The sequence below is a fragment of the Lissotriton helveticus genome, chromosome 7 (genome assembly GCF_964261635.1).
Source record: "Lissotriton helveticus chromosome 7, aLisHel1.1, whole genome shotgun sequence".
Lineage (NCBI taxonomy): Eukaryota > Metazoa > Chordata > Amphibia > Caudata > Salamandridae > Lissotriton > Lissotriton helveticus.
The window spans coordinates 835087712-835109334 of record NC_136068.1 but is presented as its reverse complement, the minus strand read 5'-3'; the positions used below and the strand labels follow the sequence as shown (position 1 = coordinate 835109334).

At 47.7% G+C, this 21623-nt stretch overlaps 1 protein-coding gene across 1 annotated transcript in view; it reads left to right on the top strand.

The window, feature by feature from the left end:
* Positions 1 to 21623, top strand: part of ANKHD1 (ankyrin repeat and KH domain containing 1) — a 1380661-nt gene that overhangs the window by 562062 nt on the left and 796976 nt on the right. The window contains exons 16-17 of the mRNA XM_078653327.1: positions 5700 to 5845; positions 5948 to 6059. Of these exons, the coding sequence (XP_078509453.1) occupies positions 5700 to 5845; positions 5948 to 6059 (258 nt within the window). The remainder of the gene's footprint in view (positions 1 to 5699; positions 5846 to 5947; positions 6060 to 21623) is intronic.

Here is a 21623-nt window from a genome sequence, read left to right as displayed (position 1 = left end):
GCAGTTGATAGGCATGATGGCCTCCTGCATTTTCATAGTCCCGCACGCGAGGTTGCACATGCGTCCTCTCCAAGAATGCTTGGCAAATCAGTGGACACAGGCTCAAGGACAACTGACGGACCTAGTGTTGGTGACCGGTCGGGCATACAACTCTCTGCATTGGTGGAATCCACACAACCTTTGCAAGGGACGACCGTTCCAAGAGCCGGTGCCACAGATTATCCTGACGACGGACGCATCTCTCCAAGGCTGGGGAGCTCATGTGCTCCACTACACTGTGCAGGGACTGTGGTCCACTCAACAACAGAAGTTGCACATCAACTACCTGGAATTGATGGCAATCTTCATGGCGCTAATGTCCTTCAAGGTACATTTGTGCAACAAAGTCGTGTTGATCCGGACGGACAACATGACAGCATGTACTACATCCAAAAGCAAGGAGGTACTCACTCACCACAGCTGTCTCATCTGGCTCAGAGCATGTGGAAGTGGGCCATTCAGAGGAACATTTTCCTCATGGCAGAACACCTCCCCGGCAAGGACAATCAGATGGCGGATCTGCTCAGCAGGTACAGCCATCAAATGCACGAGTGGGAGATTCATCCTTCAGTGCTCCACCCGTACTTCCAGCAGTGGGGTCATCCACAGATAGACCTGTTTGCCACAAGGGAAACCGCAAAATGCCAAAGCTTTGCCGCCAGGTTCCCTCATCCGCAATCGCAGGGGAATGCGATATGGATGAACTGGTCAGGCAAATTTGCGTACGCTTTTCCCCCAGCACCTCTCATTCCGCTGGTGGCAAGAAAGCTAAAGCAACACTCGATGACTCTCATCCTAGTTGCTCCAACTTGGGCACGCCAACCGTGGTACACCACGTTTCTAGAACTTTCCGTGGTACTGCATCAAAGGCTGCATCTCACACCCAGCCTCTTGACGCAGAGCCATGGCGACATTCAGCATCCAGATCCGCAACAGCTCAATCTGGCGATCTGGCTCCTGAGGTCTTAGAATTTGGCTACCTCAACCTGCCTCCTGAATGCATGGACATCATCCGTGAGGCAAGGAAGCCCACGACCAGAGCTTGCTATGCTGCAAAATGGAAGCGGTTTGTCATTTACTGTACAGACAACAATATCAACCCGCTAGATGCATCCATTCCTAACATCATCTGCTATTTGTTACATCTTTACAAATGCAATCTGGCGTACGCTTCCATTCGGATACATTTATCCACCATAGCGGCTTACCTCCAGAATCGGCAGCACCTCTGTTTTCAGAGTGCCTGCCATTAAAGCCTTCCTAGAGGGACTGAAACGAGTCATTCCTCCTAGAACTCCACCAGTTCCTGTGTGGAACCTCAATGTGGTCCTCACTAGGCTGATGGGCCCACCTTTCGAGCCACTGCACTCATGCGAACTTCAATTTCTAACATGGAAAGTGGCTTTTCTCATTGCTATCACGTCGCTCAGGCGTGTTAGTGAGCTGCAAGCGCTCACAATCCAAGAGCCATTCATCCAAATACACTCTAACAGGGTAGTGCTCCGCACTAACCCCAAATTCCTTCCAAAGGTGGTGTCACAGTTTCATATCAACCAAACTATTGACCTGCCTGCATTTTTCCAAAACCCGCAAACGGTAGCAGAAAGAATGCTTCATACATTAGACGTTAGGAGGGCGCTAATGTACTACATTGACAGGACACAACCCTTTAGGAAGACACAACAACTTTTTGTTGCCTTCTCAGCACAACACAAAGGCAACCCCATTTCCAAAGCAGGAATAGCCAGATGGATTGTTAAATGCATTCAAATCTGTTATCAAAAGGCTAAACGCACTTTAACAATACCCCCAAGGGCGCACTCTACACGCAAATTGGGGGCCTCCATGGCTTTCCTGGGGAACATTCCTTTAGAAGACATTTGTAGAGCAGCCACATGGTCTACACCACACACATTTACCAAGCATTATTGCGTAGATGTGCATTCCAAACAGCAAGCAGCTGTAGGACAGGCTGTTCTCAAGACACTTTTTCAAGCTTCTGCAGCTGGCACGGGCAACCGCCCTTAATGGAGGGACTGCTGTGTATTCTATGCACTAGATATGAATTTAGCAGCCCACATGCCTCGAACTGAATATGCTACTTACCAGTATGCATCTGTTCTTGGCATGTAGGGCTGCTAACATTCATATCGCCCGCCCTCCTCCCCGGTGCCCGTAGCGGCTGCAGACACTCTCTTGTATTCATCATTAGCATGGACATCCTGTACACTGTTTCACTCCATCTCTGCCACAATGGCTAAAAACAATCTGGGGATGGAGTCGATGCCCATGCGCACTGTAGTCCAGGGGAGGAGCCACCTATCTCATGATACTTCGAAGACTCTTCCAGGACAACAATGTGCAATCATCCGGACCCAACACTAGGCGGCGATCTATGCACTAGATATGAATGTTAGCAGCCCTACATGCCAAGAACAGATGCATACTGGTAAGTAGCATATTCATTAGTGAACATCATATACCAGGCCAACTTCTCAACGCCCACCCGCCTCCCCTGGACTTTTATCTGTTCCAGTTATATCTAATTTAGATATACACACATGGACATCTTTTTTCTTTTCTACTCACTCCATCATTTCCCATCATGGCGAAAAACAGTCTAAGGATGGAGTAGATACCCATGCGCCCTATCGTCCAAGGGAGGAGTCCCCTATCTCGTGACTACAAAGACTTCTTCCAAGACAACAACTAGGTGCAACAATCCAAGCCCAACGCCAGATGGCGATCTAATGCAAAGTGTACTACTCTGTAGCTCTACATGCCTTGAACAGATGCATACTGGTAAGTAGTATTTTCCTTCTGAATGAGTGTTGCATTTGCAACCAGATGACATCTTGCTCACAGTGGCCAGTAGACACAGTGCCATATTTTTAACTGAAAAATAATCTTATTTTTTTATAGAAGAAATTTTAAGTGAAGAAAATGTTTCTATCAAACATTAAGTCCTATTGTTTTGCTCCTCTTTCAATTAAGGCAATTTGTCTTAATGTTTTATGAAGCATGTTTCATCACTTTAAATTCCCCCCATTTACACAAATGGCTGTTATATTCTGTTATAAATATTGCAGTGTCTACAGGCACTGGGAACAAAATGCCAGATTTTTGTAAAAACGTAGCACTTCGAAATGTGAGAAAATTAAAATGCTTAGATTCATGGAATCCATATTAACAAAGTTAACGCTTCAGTTTAATTTTCTCTCATTTTAAAGTGTTTAATTTACAGCTAGCAGGCATCATGCTCCCAGTGGCTGGTAGACACTGTGCCACATTAATAACTGAAAAATTCAGCCATTCTTTTTTTTTAAACGGGAGAAATTTAAAGTGCAGAAAAATCTAACATATTATGAACATTTTTGCAGAACAGTTTTACATGCAACTGTGCCACATATGGTTTCCTCTGCCACAAGTACATATGACATAGGCTCCCAGTCACCAATGCAAATGTATGCAATGTATACACACTCACATGTTAATACATCTCCACAGACCACACTCACTAACTTGCATTGCATCCCTGCGCCCCTCTTCACAGTATTTTGTTCAAACCATAATCTCTGGGTCTTTGAACGTTCGACTTAAAGTGAAGATGTGCATGGGGGTGTCTGGTAACAATGCACAAGTTGCTTGTCCATTAGTGGTTCACAATGATTCTCAATGATCAGAAGTAGCTCCCACTATAGACAAATTTGGAGATCCCTGCTTTGGCCTGACCTCTAGAATATTTGAAATACAGTAACAAGTTTTTAACATACAGGGATAATCCGTCTCTTTCTCGTCCCAGGCGCCAGCCCCTGCAACAGCCCACCCTTAACGAATCCATTTTGCCATGGGTTCAGCAACTGTGACAAATAGGAATGGAGACAATCGACACCCCGGCATGCACCTCTTTCAATAGGGATTAGCGATGACTTTATCTCATTGACCCATGTCTGTGCAGTGGTGTTCCTTTATAAAATGTTGACTTATCTTAGAAGAACAGCCCTATATTGTATGTCTTCAGGATGTGATGCGAAATAAATTGCCCCAGATATGATAAAATCCTTCTCAAAATCGAGAAGGATGATTGCAGCAAGCCCAGAACTGCTTCATGACGAGGTGGACTGTTCTCTTATTCTCTTAGTCAACAGCCAGTTGTGTAACCTTTTTGATCACAGTGGACTAGCGTAGTAATTGCTTTCACTAATTGAGATGATTGGTAAGTAAAGGGCTGTTTTTAGATAATCTGGGCAGATGATGTGAATAGTTGTCTTTGAGATGTGAAGATAAAAATGAGCTGATTTAACCACCTTACTGAGATATGGAACAAGTGTAAGACATGTTTCTAGAGTCATGCCTAATGATGTGGCAGGTAGTGCAGGTGAGGAACCTCCAAGTTTCAGATTCTAAAAGGAATGGGGCCAATTATACCTTAGAGCGCATTTAAGTGGCGAGGCAATTCCATATTTGTGTGGATTTGAAGAGGAAGATTCTCTTGCATCCATTTTTGTAGCTTGGCTTGGTAGTTTCTTAAGATGGGAATATAATCAGTCATTATTTTTAGGTACATTTGAATGTCATCAGCATTATTTAGGATCAAGCTTAATAGCTCCATGCCAAGAATGAATAATTTGAGTAGTATAGAATCCGGGAAGCAGCACCTACCATTTTAGCATTGGTGGAAGTATGATCTCCACTGTTTGAGATACTAGAAGTCGGGAATGTTTAAAACAAGCATTGTATCTGGTCTCTGAAGTTCATGCAGTGTTAGTAGTTGTCTACTCTGTTTTATAGAATTCAAGGCTGCTTTAAGGGCTTTTTGAACACTTAAGCAGAAATCTCTTTTGTTAGGTAAATGCAGTACATAATCCAGCATCTTTTAATGTTGCTACTTCTATGCCGAAGCCAGCTCTCAATTTTGATTAGTTATTGGCCAACAGGCGTTCTTTCAAAATAAAGTTTTTAATTGGTTGCCTCCTGTTGTTTTCTGTAGTTTTATGTAACTAAAACCTGCTGCCAAGAAGAATAGTTTGAGGTTTGGGTGAGATTGAAGATTGTGCAGTGTTCTGGCTGATTTTTGGTTTGACTATGATAGGGCAGAGCTTTAATAACCAGCACTGAGGAAGGGGCATAGACTCTACCCACATGTTTTCCCCTCGTAGTAGTGATTGGTCAGAAGGGGTCTGCTTCCACTGAAAATGAACACAAAGTTTGCTTTTGCGAAAGTTCATGCTCTGTACTGCAGGCCTGATTCGGTATGGTGACAAGCAAGGTTATAGGCCTGATTGTTTATTTGGAAAAGTTATATCAGATGCCATAGGTCTGATCTGCCTATTATGGAAAAGATACCTCAAACACAGTAGTCCTGAAATATGTATTGTGAAAAACACAGGTTAAAGACAAAGGGGCTTCTTACAACAGCGCGCTAAAATCTGTAGATTGATAATTAGTTTTATGACATCCTAGATTTCTGTAGTCTGCAAAGGTTTTGTATGTGGTTAAACCTACAAAAATCAAAAGTAAAATAGATGAATATTAATTTCTCAAGGTTCCTATTACAGATAGACATTAACCATCAAGAGTCTCCTTTTTAATCAGTTTCTGTTTACTGCAGATAACATTTGAAAGGAATAACAATTGAATAAATGTGTTTGTTTTTTTAGCGGTAAATAACAGAGTGCCCAGCATATCAAATCATTCCCCACTCTCTGCAACGTCCCCTGTTCCAGATCTTGGTTCACAAACTGCATGCAGTGTGGCAAATCAGCCTGTGCCTCCTGCCTATCCTACAGTTGATATAGAAGCACATGTAAGTAATTACATATTGGTATATGATCCATTGCTCATTCTTTGAATGTTTTTAGCTTGCTAAAAAATAACTGAATGCCACCTATTTTTTTAAATTGTCTAGACTGAAAGCAATCATGACACTGCTTTGACCCTGGCGTGTGCAGGTGGCCATGAAGAATTGGTATCTGTATTAATTGGTCGTGGTGCTAATATTGAGCATAGGGACAAAAAAGGTAAGCTTTTACAGTTACTTATTTTTAAAAAGTCAGTCACAGTATACGGAATTATGCTCTTCCTTTCTATAAGTTTTTTTTTTAAAACTGTTGCTTATATCTTTTGTGCAAACACTTGTAACGCGTACTGTGTGCATATTAAATGAAAACTCCTTTGTTTAAACCATTCCAGTTGCATGTTTATCTTCTGTTGTCCAGAAAGACTTCTAAACTTAATTAATTACTTTTATTTTGCTTTATTCGCATGCAGGCATAATAACCATTCTGATAAAGACTTCTAACCGCAGATGTCTCAACTTTTTATTAGCCTACAGTTATCTGCTTGGATCCAGAAATTATCTTCAGCAGTACCTCTGCACACCATTAGGAGCGCTTCCTGGCTCTGTACTGATGCCATTCCGCTTCGGAAATCACCGGTGCAGCCTATATAGACGCAACTCCACTGGGCTGATGCCCGTCCTCTTATTTCTGTCCCACCAGACACGGTTCCGAAGCTCCCTTTTGTCTTTTTGAGACCTTCTTTACCTCCAAATTTTATAGTGTGCAAGGGAAATGTAACCTTCCAAGATGACAGGTTTTTAACCCTGTAAGAACTGTTTCAAGCAGATGTCTATGACGGATTCTCATCAGTTTTTCCTCTGGTGAAGACATGTCTCTTAAGGCGTGTAGTAACTATGCGTTGATGAAGCCAAAGGGGATTTAGGACTGCAAGGCTAAACTCGCTGCCAAGAGGCAAAAGTCTCAATGTTGAGATCGGTCCAAAGGTTGATTTCTTTCTCGGTCCTGTTCCAGCCAAAGTTGAAGGAGTCAATCCTGAGGTGAATTATTGTCGCACTCAAAATCTTCGGGTAAGTTGAAGAAAAAAATAATTAAAAATCTAAGCGTTACTCTATCTCTTTCAGCTGATCTTGTGCTCCAGAGAAGGTGCGAGGGTGTCACCATACCAGTCTATCTCGCTCCCGAAATTTGTAAACTTCAAATTCAACCATGCAACTTTTCCTGGCACAACCCACGTTTCTGGGGCCATCTGCGACACTGAGGCAGATCCAAGAGTTCTGTGAGACCTTGCTCTGACTCTTTGGATCCCTTCTGACTCCCTCTGGCATACCTGTAGTCCTCAAGGAGTTGCAAGACTTCCATCTGGGATACTGCTATTGGGTTCACGTTCAGCGGCAGTTGGACTCTCCAAATCCACATCTGGGCCTCCTGTACAGACTCTGCCTCTATGCTGGTGCCCCGTACATTGATGCTGATTCAGTTCAGGAGACCCATTTGGCTCTGTCTCCAAGTTGGCGTCACTACGACCTTGGCTGTGCTATGTTTCCATCAGACCACAACATCCACTGCTTGCCTTCCCACCTGTGCAATGAAGATCCCATATATTGCATTCCTTGTTTTGTATGGATTCCGACAATCATTACGACGCAGGTGAGGAAACTGGCAAACCCTACCATGAAGATAATTGGTATGAAGATAATTGGTATAAAGAGGATTGGCCAGTGGCTTGAACACATGTCTTGGTTCTTGCCTCCTCATGCCCCCAGGGTCCTGCCACTAAAGAGGGTGCTTCTTTCGCGGTGGTCATGGGGAGGGGGGCTGAAGCAATCCATCTCTAGTTCCCCACTTTAGAGGGCAAAACTGTCTTTCCTGAACTGATCCTGCTGGGGCAAACTTCTACTTCGCCCCTACTACCTTTTTATCAAGGCGCACACGGATACTCCTGGACTCCCAGTAAATAGTCAAATTGCGAGACACCACTGACCTGCTCTGGGGCAACCGTGCATTTTTGTTTCACCACCCCTCTTATGAGAGCTGAGTGGTGCAGGAGTCTTACTAGTTGAACTACTCCAATTACCTTTCTGGAAGTTGATATACCGTGTATAGAGTCTAGGGGTTTCCTTATGAGTGAACAGGGGCTTGTTATGCAATCCCACAGTGCTCTCTTAGGATTAGTGTAGTCGAGCAACCTTAAATTTAACACATAGGAGTACAAGACATTTGCAACTGCACACAATGATTAATAAACAAGAGGTCTGGATGGGCACAGCTTTAAACATTAGAAACACGGAAATGGCATAAATTCCCACGTGTGGAGTCAAGCAATGTCTGATTTAAGTGAAAGATACATTAAAAAAGGATTACATGGTCAAAAGGTTGCTTTAAAATGTAGGAACAACATTAATTGGATGCCAAAGTGGCGGGATATAATAAGGCAGTGCAGTCGGTTGGGGGCAAGATGTTACCCCACTTACCAATGTTGCCAGATTTTTTTGATGCCATTTGGGCAGGGCATTACACTGACGAGCACGCATTAAGACAAACATGGACACAAACGAAAGAAATAAAACAGCGAAAATAAGAAGAAAAAAGGTGAGCACCCTACCACCCCTATTGACCATTTCAACTCTAGCCAGAGGCGACGGGTGCAGTGGTGGCTTTGGGTGTTGGGTGTTTTCAGTTCCGGAGGCCTCTGACTCTTCTCTGTTGTAGTCTTGTAGGATGCATGGAACAGTTCCGCTGCTCTTTGGTAGGTCTCTGTATTTGTTGAAAAGCAGCAGTCCTCTACGGTTTTGGTGGTACACAGCTGCAAGATGAGTCATCTTTGGCACAGAGGGCAGACAGGACAGCAGGGCTGGGATCAAGTCAGGCGCTCTCCTCAGCCTTCTGCAGCTCTTCGTGTCTTCTTCCTTCATAGGTTGTCAGGATCTGGTGCCAAGGACCCCCCTAAATGATAAATTAAGGGCCATTAGGTGAGTGTACAGTAGTAACCAGTGGGCTAATGACCCTTGGATTCACTATGCCCCCTATATACCCACTTCCCGTGGGAGGTGGGCATAACCCTGTCCCAGAATTCCCAAGTACGCCATCACAAAGACGGCTACTTCTGGAAAATCGTGCCCACCTTAGGGGTGGTACTAGCCAGGAGGTGGCATGCCTACATGACTAGCTAATTTTCCCACGTGTCCAAGTGCAAAGGGGGATCTGAATGGGCGGGGGTCGGTGGGTGGCTTCCTATCCTTTATGGGGAGCGGGTTTGCATTCCAAAGGCGGCAGCTTCCTTGAAGCTCACCGGCCCATGGAGGCTAATAAGCAGGTCGTCCTGTGGGAGGGGGTTTTACATCCTCTTTCTGGACAGGCTTTTGTTCTGGGCCTCCTGAGAGCAAATGCTCTCACCTTAGGAACAGCGTCTCGGATGGCATTCTGGCAGAAACCAATCAGCAAGCACACCAGAGGCTGTTATGCCTCTAGCGAGCACCTCTGAGGTGCCCTCTGGGTGCACATATTTGTACATCCAACACTGGCATCAGTGTAGATTTACCAATATGAGATGTTTGATACCAAACATCCCTATTTTCATTGAAGCCCTCCTGTAGCTGGGGAACTCGTTTTCAATAGTGTCCAGCAACTGTTTTAAAATGGCTTCCCTGGTCACCTGCACTAGCAGTAATGGAACTGACCGGCACTGGGGCATATTTGCTCATGCAGGTTTGCCCTCACATGTACTACTAAGCACCCTGCTTTAGGGGTTACTTACAAGTATCACTTGCAGTGGTAGAGGACATGGCACAATAGGATGTGTCATGTCGTCTTTTCACCTTTGTCTGCACCAAGACACACAGCCTACAATGACAGTCTTGCGTGTGCTTGGTGTAAGAAAGCGCCCTCTTTTTGCATGGTTACTCCCCCCTTTTTGCCAAACTGTTGAAGTACTTTGACTGAGTGTGCCCTGGGTTCCTGCCAACCAGGTACCCAGGGCCTATGTTCTTTCCCTAAACTGCATTAATACAAAACATAATTGGCACTCTTTGGCAACTTGTCAGTCCCTTGTAAATTGTACCCTAGGGACCAAGGGCACTGTGGCCAGGGAGCGCCTCTAAGGGCTGCAGCACTTAATGTGCCACCCATAGAGGCTCTGAACCTTTATATTTATATGCACACACACACACACACACTTACATTGTAGGTTGCTGTTTTGGTGCAGAACAAAGTGAAGTCGACATGGCACACGTCCCTGTGTGCCATGCCTACAACCCACTGCCTTGGCATAGGTCAGCCACCCCTCTAGCTGGGTGCACTATACGATTGATGAGGGTACAGGAGCATGAGCCCTGTACCCCTACAGTGTCTAAGTCAATTCTTAGACATTTTAAGTGCAGTATTGCAATTAAGAGTATATGGTGCTGGGAGTTTGTCATTACGAACTCCACAGCACCATAATGGCTTTACTGAAAACTGGGAAGTTTGGTATAAAACTTCTCAGCACATTTAATCCACACTGATGCCAGTGTGGGATTTAATGAAAAATACACTGAGAGGGCATCTTAGAGAAAACTACCCAACTCAGTGTCCTGACTGAGAAGCTGCTCGCCAGCTGCCACCACAAGACATGTTTCTGGACCCCTGCGTCGATAGACTGCTGCTCTCGGGGGTCTGAACAATGCTCACCCTGGGACGAGGTGCAAAGCCTCCTCCCCCAGGATGGGCAGGATCCCCGAAGGGGAATCTTCAAAGATTTTGCCGTCTTTGTGAGCTACCCCAGCTATTTGCTGCTTCCAGCAACTGGTCCCCAATGGTTCTGACCCCCACTTTGGGCGGGAAAAAACAAGTGAGGAAGGGAGGTGTGCCCACCTTTGCCAACCCCAACCTTTGCCAACCCCACCCCTCAGTTGGGGGAGGCGAGGTGAAGCACAACTCTGTCCCCGCCATCTTGCAGATGGGGGGGACCAAGCCCACCAGAGAGTGGCATATGCCCCCCTCCTACTGGAGGGTGGCATAATAGGGGGTGTTCCCACCCCAACGAAGGGAATCATCGGTCCCAAACTTTACTTACCTGTAATGCCCCTAAATCTAGTATTTAGGGGCAACCCTGAACCTTGCCTCCTCGCACAAGAACCGACCAGAAGAAGAGAAGAAGGACCGAAGAACCCATGCTTAACTAAGAATAGGTCGATGCCCACTGACTTGGTCACAGCCCTACCGGCATTTCCCCACCTAGAACCTGCTCCAGCGAAATCCTCCTTGTATGTCCTGCAGGCAGCAGCCCTCAAGAACCCAAAGGACCTGCCCTGCTTTCCAAAACCAAGACGTTGTCTCCCATGGACACTGAATTTGCTCACCCACAGGCTGTGGCTCCGGCCAAATCCTCAAGTCTGCACCCCTTTACACCTGACACCCATGGGCCAAGTTCGAATGGCCCAACACCACGAGGAGGTCTCCCCGGAAATCCGGACCTAAGATCTGGTGATCTCTGATCTGCCTCGAGTCTCCAATAGATGCCTGCAGCCCCTTTCAGGAGGATCCCCCACTGTGACCGGATCTGGTAAGAAAAACCCAGATCCGCCTACCGTGGTCACCTCCAGAAGATCTTCATCCCGGGCATGCAGTGTTTGTTGCAACCAGAGAATCCCCATTAAAATCAACAGGGCGCCAAACGCTAAAACAGCACCATGCACCCAGCTGCCCCTATGCCGCTGCGGGTGTACTTTGGGTGCTAACTCGGATCCCCCTTTGCACTGAGCCTAACACCAGGAGCTTTTCTCCCACAATCTTGTTTGCTGCTCATGAGCACCAACCAACCGGAGGCCCCCTATCTTCCATTGGATAACATTGGGCCTCAACACTCTGCACCCAGCTGCCCTAGTGCGACTGAGGGTGTTCTTAGAGTGCATCCTCAACCCTGATTCTAATTCCAGAATACCAACTCCCACACATAAGTACTTACCTGTAAACCGTTAACTTCATTTCCCCCCCATAGGATTGCATTGACAGCTTTTGCTTGAAAATTCTTTAGTGTGGAGTTGGTTTGAATGAAACATTGAAAAACTGCGTATGTGTAAAAACTGAATTTCTGTAGTAGGGGATCTCTGTGTATAGCCATAATCTGCGAATAGTCCCGCCTATGTGCGTGGTCCCCGGAGCAATCAAAATAGTCTCTTAAGTTTCCTCTTCTGCAGTCATGCATAGACACTTCAGAGAAAATGAAAGACAAATAATGCAGCCTGACATAAACAAGGCTACATTGGACAGCACTTCATCCTGAAGTGAAAAAGGATAGCCAAATAATATAGAAATGTACACATTTTACAGAGTTTTTCTCATAGAGAAACTCCCCTTAACAAAAATCCTTTGTCATGATCGAGAGGAAGGGTTGGACAGACAAGCCCCATAGGCTGCCATTATGTGTCTGGAAAAGGGATACCGTGCCTTTAAGGAACCCTCCAAAGACCCTCGGTATCCCATGATGCACAGCCAAAGGCAAGTTACTTTCCGGTTCCTGCTAGCAGGACCCTGGAGCATTGAGCTCTACCTATTTTGGTATAACTTCAATTTTTGGAGCTTTTTCGTGATATTTAGTGTTTCACTCGACGTCTGGGGCCTTTCTTTTCCATTTGCTGTCTTGTTTGAGCAGCCAAGCCATCTCTTTCATGTCAAAATGCCAGCTTTATTTGACAAGTGCCCTGAGTGTGGTAGGAAGAAGGCCAAGTCAGACCCTCACAGAGTAGGCATACTCTGTCTTCCATCTACACATGTGCCTGACTCCTGTGATATTTGCCATTCTTTCTCCTGGAGGTCCCTGCGTGACAGGGAGAAGATCCGTCTTCAAGGCCTGCAGCTGAGAATACATCAGGATGCAGGTGGGACCTTGGGGCATGGAGGGACTCTTTCTTCTTCCTCTGCCCGTGCATCGGCCTCTGGAGGGCTCCCCAGTCAAGAGAAGGCCCAGAAACGGCACTGGTCCCAGTCGAGATCGATGGCTAAGACGTCGGCGTCGAGAGGTATGACAACGATATGCACCCCGTCGACCCAGGGCTCGTCGCGGGGAAGGACGTCACCTCGGACGAGGTCGACGTCGAGGACTTCACAGACAACGTCGACACACAATAGTCGTCTAGCTGAGTCCCGAAGAGATCGGAGCTCGCTGTCGAGGTGACACTGCCGTCAACGTTTACGCGCAGGTCGGCGTCGAGGAGAAGGTCGACGTCTGGGAGAAGGTCGACGTCTGGGAGAAGGTCGACGTCTGGGAGAAGGTCGACGTCTGGGAGAAGGTCGACGTCTGGGAGAAGGTCGACGTCTGGGAGAAGGTCGACGTCTGGGAGAAGGTCGACGTCGGGGAGAAGGTCGACGCCTAGACAGCGCCAAGTAGACGTTCGTCCTCTGTGATTAGCGTTTCCACATCGGAGAGTCCCTGGTCGCGGTGGCACCGGCGCTCTTCATCTGGGTGATTCGACCTCCAGAGCACCCTCTTCGAGGCCTGCTCGCAAGAAGAGGAGAATAATTTGGTCTCCGGATTCAGAATACTCCAGGACCTACTCACCATCTAGGTCTCCGGGATTAACTAGGGTTCCTCGCCGGTCAACTTCACGGCCTAGAACACCAACGCCTCCTCCTCTCCTCCTCCACCTCCGCCAAGGCCTCTGATTCCGGCTCAGCCGCCGCCTCATCCGCCTGTGCCGGTGGTTCCGGCTTTGCCCAGATCAAGATCCCGATCACGGGCGAGACACCGCTCTCGTAGTGGGCGCAGATCTTCAACTAGATCACGACATCGTCGCCGCAGAGAGAGGTCGCGGTCCAGGTACACAAGGGACACGGATTCTTCTAGTGGCAGGAGGTACTCACCTACATTGTCGGACTCTCCACCTACGAGGGTTTCGCCAGTTGATGACATCGCTACGTGCTGTTGAGGGGAGCAGCGAAACTAGGGATCGCACTGACTGTGCCTACCCCGTCCACCTCTGTCATCTTCGAGACACTGCAACGGAAGCACCTCTCTCGTCCGTTGCTTCCTTTGGCTCCAGGTTTGGAGGAACAGGCAATGGAACTTTTCCTGACGCCTGCCTCGGTGAAGTCTGCTGCATCCAGGCTTCAGAAGAAGTACAGGCCCCCAGATTCGGATCCTGCGTTCCTCAGAACGGATCCTACACCTGATTCGGTCATTGTGGTAGTGGCTAAGAAGCAACATTCTACAGCCCCGTCCTCCACGGTCCCTCCGGACAAAGAGCCGCAAGATGGATTCGGCGGGAAGGAAGGTCTGCAGTAGAGCAGCCACTTCCATGAAAGCAGCAAGTTCAACTGCGCTTCTGGGCCGATACGACAGTTTGTTATGGGAGTCTCTCCAGCAGATTGTTTTTTTCCGCCATCGGGCTCGGATGTGTTCCACGCGTTCCAGTTCGGTATTGTTACCAAGTTAACTTTCGACGCGCAATCCTCACCCAATTCTTCGGTATTGTCTCGATCGCGTTTCCCTTTCGACTGGCATCTTCACAAAATGTTACTTCGGTTCCAGTCGTCGAAGCAGGCCTTCGGGCCTAGTAGCGCCATCAGGCCTTTGTGGCTCGTGGAAAAGACTCCCTTCAAGAAATGTCCTCAATGTGGAGCCAAGTTTCCACATGCTTATCTGCATGAGGTGTGTAACCTCTGTCTTTCACCTGAACACAAGGCCAAAGACTGTCCGGCTTGTGCCTCTTTCCGGTCCAAGAAAACCATCAGAAATTGTCGAGCTCGAAGAAGCATGGCTCGATCATCCTCATCGATACCGGATAACACCTTCCAGGAAGGCATCGATGCCTACCTTTGGGGTTCCTCTGGACTCTGTGCACACTATACCTTACTTAGGGTTAGTATATACAGAACCAGCTTCCTACACTTGATGAAGGGTCCCTTTAGGGTGGCACAATTTGTGCTGCAGCCCTTAGTGACTCTATTTAGTACCTCAGGCCATAAGTTCCATTTACTAAGGACTTGGGGAATAATTGTACAGTTTTTGGACAGAGCTTTGGCACTGGTGACCTGGGTAGCAGGAACCCAGTGCAGTTTCAGTTGAAATCACATAATTAACCAGGCAAAAAGTGGGGATAACCATGTCAAAAGGGGCCCTTTCCTGTACCATTCGTTGCCATGTCTGGCGGCAGTCGTCCCTTATGGACATGACTTTTTTGACAGGGCTTTCCTCGTAGGAAACACTGTAGATTCTGTTCTGGAGCGGTTTAAAGCGAGCACAGCCACAGCACTATCCCTGGGCCTATCTGCGCCGCCTCGCCAGCCACATCAGCCCTTCTGCCGTTTTTGCAGTTTTGGCGGAGGCACCCCCATACCGGGGAATACTTCAGCCTCCGCAAGGTGCCCAGCAGTTTTGCGAATGAGGCCGTGGCACCCACAGAGGTCGGGGTCAGCGAAGAAGTCAGCCTTCCACAATGTCCCCCCCCCCCATTTAAACACCCATGCTCCTGCAGGGCCCCACCAGCCAAACCCCTTTAGCATGCTCTTAGTGAAGCACAGCTACCTGGTTGTAGGCAGGATGCAACAGTTCTTGCAGCATTGGCAGGCCGTAACAGCTGGGTCGTGCAGATTATCTGGAAGGGATACACCTTACCCCTCAAAGCCACTTCGCTGCATCTTCCCCTGAACCGACAGACAGAGGACCATCTTACGGCAGGAAGTGAGACCCTTTTAGCCAAAGGAGCTATCGAGAGAATACCTATGTCAAAAGCATGCTGTGATTATTCCAGTTATGTTCTTGTGCCAAAGAAGGATGGAGACCTTTGTCCTATAATAGACGTGTGCCCTCTCAAGGTCTTCCTCCAGAAGGACAAATTCAGAATGCTCACCCTGGCCCAGGTCTCTTTTGCCTTCCACCCAGGAGACTGGATGGTGGCGGTGGTTTTGCAGGAGTGCTCTTTCCATATCCCTGTCCCAAAGGCCCCTCATCGCTACCTGCAGTTCATGGTGGAACAGGGGCATTTTCAGTTTGTATTTCTCCCTTTAGTCTCATCAGTGCACCCATAGTGTGCACGAAAGGGATTGCGGTGGTATCAGCACACCTTTGAAAGTTAGGGATTCCAGTATTCCCCCACCTCAACAACTGGCTTTTGAAGGCTGGCTTGCCCCAAGCATGATCCACCACCTCCAGAATATGGAGAACCTCATGTCATCCTTGAGTTCAGTATCAACATGCCAAAGTTGCTCAGACGCTCTCCTTCATCGGAGCCATTGTAGACACTGTTCTGTTTCCTGTCTTTCTCCTGGAAAGGAGCGCTCAGGCCATTCAGGCTCTGACCCTGATCTTTTTGCCTCTGTCATGGATTTCATTGAGGTATACTCTGAGGCTGCTGGGATTGCTGGCCTCATGTACACCTGGTAATCCCCTGCCCTCGGAAGCCCGCCTACCCCCACCCACCGCGCACGCAACCTGGGAATCATCTGGACTCCGAGCTCAAAATGTACCGTCAGATCAACTCCGTCTCATCCTCCAGCTTCCACACCCTCTGCCTCCTACGCAAGACCTTCAAATGGATCCCCCTCAAACACAGAAAGACCGTCAGTCACGCCCTTGTCACCTGCAGACACTACTAAGGCAACACACTCTATGCCGGAACAAACAAAAACCTCACCCGCAAGCTACAGAACATCCAGAACGCCACCGCAAGACTGGTCCTCAACCTGCCAAGACACTGCCACATCTCCCAGCACCTGCGCACGCTCCAGTGGCTCCCCATCGAGGCTAGAGTCACCTTCAAGATGCTCACCCACGCACACTGGACCAGCATACCTTAACTGCCGACTCAAATTTCACACACCCCAAAGGACCCTACGATCAGCCCATCTCTCCTACGCAGTGGTCCCCCGCACCAGAAAGACCAGCTCGGGAAGCCGCTCCTTCTCCCTCCTCGCGGCCAGTGCCTGGAATGCCCTTCCGCTCCACCTCAGACAGACAACATCGCTCCCCATCTTCGCAAGAAACCTGATAACCTGGCTCTTCGACAGGCCCCCCTCCTTGATGGACTGGAACCTGCACACATTCTCCCCCCCCCCCCCCCCACCGCCTTGAGACCCTTACGGGTGAGTAGTCAAGCTTAACAAACTCCTGATTGATTGATGTATCTGCTGGTCAAGCATGCCAGGTGGCCCACGAAGAGTTCTGCAGTGGATCTGAAGTCTCAGTGGGCACAAGAGTAAAAGTACCTCTCTGGCCACATCCAGATTTTGAAAAATATGCAGCTTGCAAACGATTTGTATTGGTGGCTACTGGACTGCAATTTGGTCAGTGGCAGACCCTTCTCCATACCAGGAGGGAATGTGCCTTTTGAAATGCCGGACAATCAAGGAATATTCCTGGTGGAGAACCACCTGGCAGGATTTTTTTTTAATTGAGGGTGGACGAACCTTAATACTACCTATTCGTCAGCACCAAGAATGCGACTTGTCAGCAGTTTTGTGTTTTGTATTTTCCAAGGCATATCTCGCTAAGAGATGCCTACTACATATGGTGAAACTCATGATACCTGTATACCTTCTCGCCAATAGGTCTTTTTCCCTGAGTACTGAATATCATAAGAACCGACCGGGCCCAAATTATCCTTGTGTCCCAGGATTGACATGGAGAGTATGACTCGAGAGCTCCTGGGTGTGAGCATTTGTTGTCTGATCAGACTGCCCCTCCAGAAGGATCTGCTGTTGCAAGGGGCAGGGTTCTGCACGCATGTCCTTTGAAATCTCCACCTGCATGCTTGGAAATTGAGTGACAGCTGAACACCTTCGACCTTCCTGCAGAGGTGATTGATGTCGTCTTGGCAGCCAGGTATCCCTCAACAAGAACTATATACAACTGTTGGGACAGATTTGTGGCTTGGTATGGCATGCAGCAAATAAAGACTCTCCAGGCAAAGTTATCTGACGTTTTGTTGTTTTTTATCCCTCGCCTGGCAAGGCAGTTAAAGGGTACCTTTTGGCTCTTTCTGCCTTTTTATGGTTCCGTACTAGTCCTCCTTATTCACATCACCTGTGTGTGGCCAGTTTGGTGATAGGTTTATAACATCTGTTTCCTCCCTCTCCCTTTTTCACTTGGTGCTCACATATTTGATGTCTACTGTTCCCTGCGGCTCACACCCTGAAGAAAGCGTTCCTCATAGCCATAATATCAGCAGGGAGGGGTAAGTGAGCTTCAAGCTCTGTCAACCCACCGCACACTACCTTCTTCCCAAACAAACTGGTTCTGCTGATGCGAGCATCGTTCCATCCAAAAGTTGTGATGCCATTCCACATAGGCCTAATCATCACCCTACTGGCGTTCTATGCTCCCCTTCTCCCCCTCTATGGGGGATGAGAGACTCCATCATTTGGATCCCAAAAGAGCCCGGAGTTTTTACATCGATCGAACCAGAGAGCATGTCCAGGTGGACAATCCACTCGATCCTGTCAGATTGTGCTCTGCATTAAGATCTGCTATACATTGACCAGGAAGCAGCATCCAGGAGGGAGTGCGGGCCCATTTCACCATGGCCAAAGATGCTACCACTGTGTTAGCACACGGAGATCCTGTCCTAGAGATCTGCCAGGCAGCTGTGTGGGGTGTCCCTCCATACGTTCACGTAGCAGTACTGTCGGGATGGCCTAGTTTTCTGAGAGGGTCTATTCACTTTTTCAGTCCTACCAGGGCTTTCTGGTTTGTCTATTTACAGAAATGCCTTCAAATAGGTATTACTTTTGTATCTATTCAGAAGGTGAAGAATCTGTAGTTGGATGTCTATCAAAAGAAAAACTTACTCGCGTTCGGTAGTGACACCATCTAATTGTATATTCCTCACCGATCCTCCCCTTTCTGAGATTTGAGCTCTATCCATTATTAAGATCCCAAGTCTGGGAATATGCACACTGGTCACAACCAATTACCTATTGGGGCTTTGCATCTGAGGGCGCAGATAACTTCGAAAGCTACTGCACGCAGGAGTGGAGGCCATCTATATAGGTTGTGCTCGTCATTTTGGACTGGAATGGCATCAGTGAGGAGCCACACAACGCCACCTACCCGTGCACAGAGGTATTACTAAAAAATTGTGTTGAAGGCATATGAGCTGCAGATTACACACTGTGCATAGATGGCCACCTAGTGTTTGGCACGGATGTTTGCAGTTTGTTTTTGTTATAGAAAAGTCTTTGGAAGCCACAGGATAGGTGACTCCTCCTTTGGATCATACTGCGCATGGGCATCTGCTCCATCCCCAGATTGTTTTTTTCCACCACCGGGCTCGGATGTGTTTCCAGTGTTCCGTGTTTGAACCGATTTCCTTTGGCGCGCAATCCTCGCCAGATTCCAGAAATTAGTTTCGAACGCTTTTCCAGTCGACGCTACTCTTCAACATCGAACATTTCGATTCCGGTTGTCGACGGCGGCCGTCGGGCCTAACTAGGCCTCGACTCCAGCTCATGGAAAGGACGCCATTTAAAAAGTGTCCTCAATGTGGGTCGAAGTTTCCCCACACCGACCTTCATGAAGTGTGTAACCTTTGCCTCTCCCCGGAGCACAAGGCCAGAGACTGTTCCGCTTGTGCCTCTTTCCTCTCCAAGAAGACGATCCGGGACCGAAGAGCTAGGAGAACGATGGCGCGAACTTCAGCTCCGATTCCAGACGACATCTTCTAAGAGTGCGTCGACGTCCCAGAACAACATGGGCGTCGACAGCAACTCCGAGGCAGAAGATTCCGAAGTCGAGGACATCACTCCAGCACAGCGGGTCGTAAGTAAGACCGTCAACCCCGACCCTTCCTCGACACATCCAAAGAAGGCTCCGGTCACACCCTCGTCCTCGGGTGCTCACCGATACACTGCTTCTACTGCCCCACCTTCGGGCCCGGCTAAGAAGCTAGCTAAGCCTTCCGGCGACTCAGGCTCGAGTCGGCCTCCCCACGGTGCCGGCGCACACCTACCGGCACCGAAAAAGACAACCCAACATCCACACCATCGGCGCCGAAGCATACCGCTAGTCCCTCTGCACCGAAACCCAGGTCGGAACCAAGCAAACATGCTTCAGATTCAAAAAGACCACCGGAACCGAAAAAACCATTGGATCCGAAAAATGCACCGGAACCGAGAAAATAATCTGAGCCTAAAAAACCATCGGAGCTGAAAAAGACTCCTGCTTCTCCTGTTAAAGACATTGCAAAAAAACCTAAAGAAGAAACTTCAGTGCCGAAACCTTCCTCCGCACCAAAAGATCGGCCTCCTGCAGAGGACTTATTTCACCCAGACCCTGCACAAAAGACTCTGGTTAAAGATCCAATCACTGGTCAACTAACTTTAGCCTCAAAAAAATAACCACTGGATACACCGACACCGGCTCCTCATCCAAAAAAGGACAGGGCTACCTCTCCTCTAAGAGTTCCTTCCCCTTCTACTCCACCTATGCCATCACCACCCGTTCCCCTACCAACATATTTCCCTACATCCTCTATCATACCAGATGATGACAACAGGGATGATAGCTCTGATGATATAGGGGGTAATCCATATGATCCATCTATTCCTCCAGGCTCACCTGACCCGTGGGATGATTATAACACCCCTGACGTCCCAAATGTCCCTCAGGACGACATATACCCCTCTAGGCCTTCCCCACCAGAAGACACTATGGGTTTCAATCAGTTGATACACAGAGCTGCGCAGTATCATGGCGTAGACATGCATACAGACCCTGTAGATGAAGACTTCCTAATGGATACCTTTGATAATGCACAAAGGTCCTCATCCATTTTACCCATGCTTAAAGGAGTGATGACTATTTTTAAACAACAAGGGGACCCCAATTAGTATCAGCGAGGGACCTCGGGGAGCTTAGTTATATGGAAACAACAATGGTCCCTGGCAACGAGACAATTAAGTGAAAATAAATATAGACTCAATCAGTTCTATATTATAGAAGACATGCCCAGCCGGGCAGAGGTCCTCAAAATTTATATTTAAATCAAGGTTTTACAAAACAGAATAACACCTTCAACAGTTCACGTGCGTGGGGCACAAGCCTGTACCCAGCCACAACAACACACGAACAAAACATACATAAAGGGCTTGAAAGGCAAAATCAACAAACGGACGATATCAGTCTTCGCCTGCCTCTGGACCCCCGATCTAGCGTCCTTGACCCACTGATGAACCCACCAAGCTATTAATGTCTCCTAATTGATACCGCGCATAAACTTCCTGTCTTCCGTGAATTCGATTGGTCTGGACCCTCGAATTATCCAATATATGCACTGTATCATTGGCAAAAGAGGCTTTTTAACTAAAAAGGCAACCATTGTTTTGTCCTGATGATGGACCCCATCATTTAGCAAGGGGTCCGAAACGTCGTCGACCCACTGTGTACCATATACTTGTAAAATACCTTGTTTTAAAAAATTGCGTAATGGTACCTATATGAAATTCTCTGTCTAAACTTGAAATTTTCAGAGTATGTTGATTTTGCCTTTCAAGCCCTTTATGTATGTTTTGTTCGTGTGTTGTTGTGGCTGGGTACAGGCTTGTGCCCCACGCACGTGAACTGTTGAAGGTGTTATTCTGTTTTGTAAAACCTTGATTTAAATATAAATTTTGAGGACCTCTGCCCGGCTGGGCATGTCTTCTATAATATAGAACTGATTGAGTCTATATTTATTTTCACTTAATTGTCTCGTTGCCAGGGACCATTGTTGTTTCCATATAAAGGAGTGATGAAGCATGCTCCTGAAGTCTTCAAAGACCCAGTTAGAACTCGGGTCATTAACCAACGAATAGAGAAGAAATATAAAGCTGCCC